The 2,113-nt window shown below is 34.5% G+C and overlaps 1 protein-coding gene across 1 annotated transcript in view; it reads left to right on the plus strand.

Moving 5' to 3' along the window:
* Positions 1 to 2,113, plus strand: part of tp53i11b (tumor protein p53 inducible protein 11b) — a 43,591-nt gene that overhangs the window by 36,523 nt on the left and 4,955 nt on the right. Inside the window, exons 3-4 of the mRNA XM_032523810.1 lie at positions 1,688 to 1,746; positions 1,922 to 1,970. Coding sequence (XP_032379701.1) covers positions 1,688 to 1,746; positions 1,922 to 1,970 — 108 coding nt within the window. The remainder of the gene's footprint in view (positions 1 to 1,687; positions 1,747 to 1,921; positions 1,971 to 2,113) is intronic.

The following is a 2,113-nucleotide window of genomic DNA, read 5'->3' on the forward strand; positions in this document are numbered from 1 at the left end:
GGCGCATCAAGCAGAAAACTATTTTCCAATTGACAATGAGTTATACCTCGAAACACTGCTTGCCAGAAAATCCTCTTCTCTACTTTGGATTTCATGGTTCAGTGTATTTTTTTGTTTCAGTGAGGCTATGCCTCGCTGCAACACAAGAACAGTTTATGGTGGAAGAGATGCTTAATGATGAAAGAAAGTCATTGATGTTAGGGGAGTGATAAGACCTGAAGGCTTTGGACAAAGTAAAACAACTTCACAGTCAACCAACAATTTAAATTTATCTGTGGGTTACTGTCTGTTCAGGCAGAAAACTGTGTGGGTTATTACTTTGTTTCCTCCCATGTCTTTATGTATTTCACGATGAAAAAAGATAAATCTGAATTTGTCAGACATTTATGAGTTGATAATCTCCTCACATGCAAAAAGTATCAGCGCACTTGCTATCTAAAGAACCTCCTTTTGTTTTTTCCATATATTTTGACACATACAGTATATACACACATACAGATAAACATAGATCGTCTTTTTCCCATTTTAGATAACTTGCAGAACATTACAGTGTACACATTGGATACTGTATTGTGCTCTAGCTCACTTATTTTCACTATTTCTAGAGATCTTGCTCATTTGCATCCAGTGCATGATTCTTCTTGTCATTATCAATTCATCTGCTGATTTTTTTTTTTCATTTGTCTATTGCATTCTTTTAGTCTAGACAATGTCAGAAAACTGTAAAAAAGAAGAAAAAAAGCCCATCATAATTTCCCAGACCCAAAGGTGATGTTTTCAATGTTTTGTTTGATAAATGACTTGAAATATTTTGATTATTAAATGTGTCATTTATATTCTTCTGTGTATCAACTAATAATTTAATTGTTTCATTACTACATTATTCCAGCCCAGTTCCAGACACTTGTAGATGAATATTAAGATACTGGTAATATCAGACTAAACAGAAATGGAGCTGCTGAGTACACTTGCATGCTTGATGTTTGTGTTTTTCTGGGAGGTTCACATTAATATATTATAGCCGAATGGAGCAGAGTTAAAAAAAAATAAGAGAGAAAAAGCATCTTTCTCAACAGATATTACCAAGAAAACACTTGGGTTTGTCTCCTTAATATTGCTGTATGATGTGATTCATTTTTTTTGCATTTTAATGAAATATTAACAGTGTTTCTATTCAACAAAAACAAACAATTGCTTTCAATTTTTCAAAACACGCTCTCACTAAATGCTTCAGGCTCTCAGGATTATAAATTGACTATTGCGTAGTACTTGCTAGGATTAAGTTAAACTATGTCAAATTGGGTTTCTGTTCTGGCATAGACTTGGTAGTTGGTTATTCATACCCAATTCACTGCAAGATGTTGTTATGACATACTCTCTTAATCGTCATGAGGTGAAGACATTTCCAGTTTTTAATTAACATCTTTATAAGTCTTTCTTGACACTTAGCCTCTCTTCTTTTCTTTCCACCGCTTTGTTGTAATGTGCTTCTTTATTTCCAGTAGCTTGCTGCAGATGTGTTGGCAACATGAAATACACCTGCATGGAGAGTACTTTGTTCTTGGTTATGTGGTGCTTTGTTGAAGGCTGTGGTAATATGTAACTGTTAAGATGACATCATTGCTTTTACATTTCCATTCTCATAACTTGTTCTCTCTTTATTTTGTCTTGCCTTGTTTGCTCACAGATCAGTCAGATGCTCGGAAATGAGATGAAGTTTGCAGTGCGAGAGCCTATCGGGCTTAGGTGAGATTTCAACTGCTCAGACCAGCTCACAGTTAACAGAGCAGACTGTGTATTGTCATCTGTGTGTCACTTCCTGTAAAGTTCAACCTCTTGTAAACTCTGAAAAAACAGTCAGTGTTGCTTACAGGAATATTACAGTACATTACAACATGTTATGTTGTGTATCTATTTTTAGGGTATGGATACTCATCTCTGCAGTGGGTTTCACAGTTATGGCCGTGATGGTAAGTGTTTCTTAAATCGTCAATGCAGTGAAGGAGTTGTCACATTCATGACTAAAACGTCTTCACTCAATTTTTTCTATAGTTTCTATCAATATAGTATTATATTTCATTATACTTTATATACACTTCTTTTTTTTTTTTTT

The sequence above is a fragment of the Etheostoma spectabile genome, chromosome 8 (genome assembly GCF_008692095.1).
Source record: "Etheostoma spectabile isolate EspeVRDwgs_2016 chromosome 8, UIUC_Espe_1.0, whole genome shotgun sequence".
Classification (NCBI taxonomy): domain Eukaryota; kingdom Metazoa; phylum Chordata; class Actinopteri; order Perciformes; family Percidae; genus Etheostoma; species Etheostoma spectabile.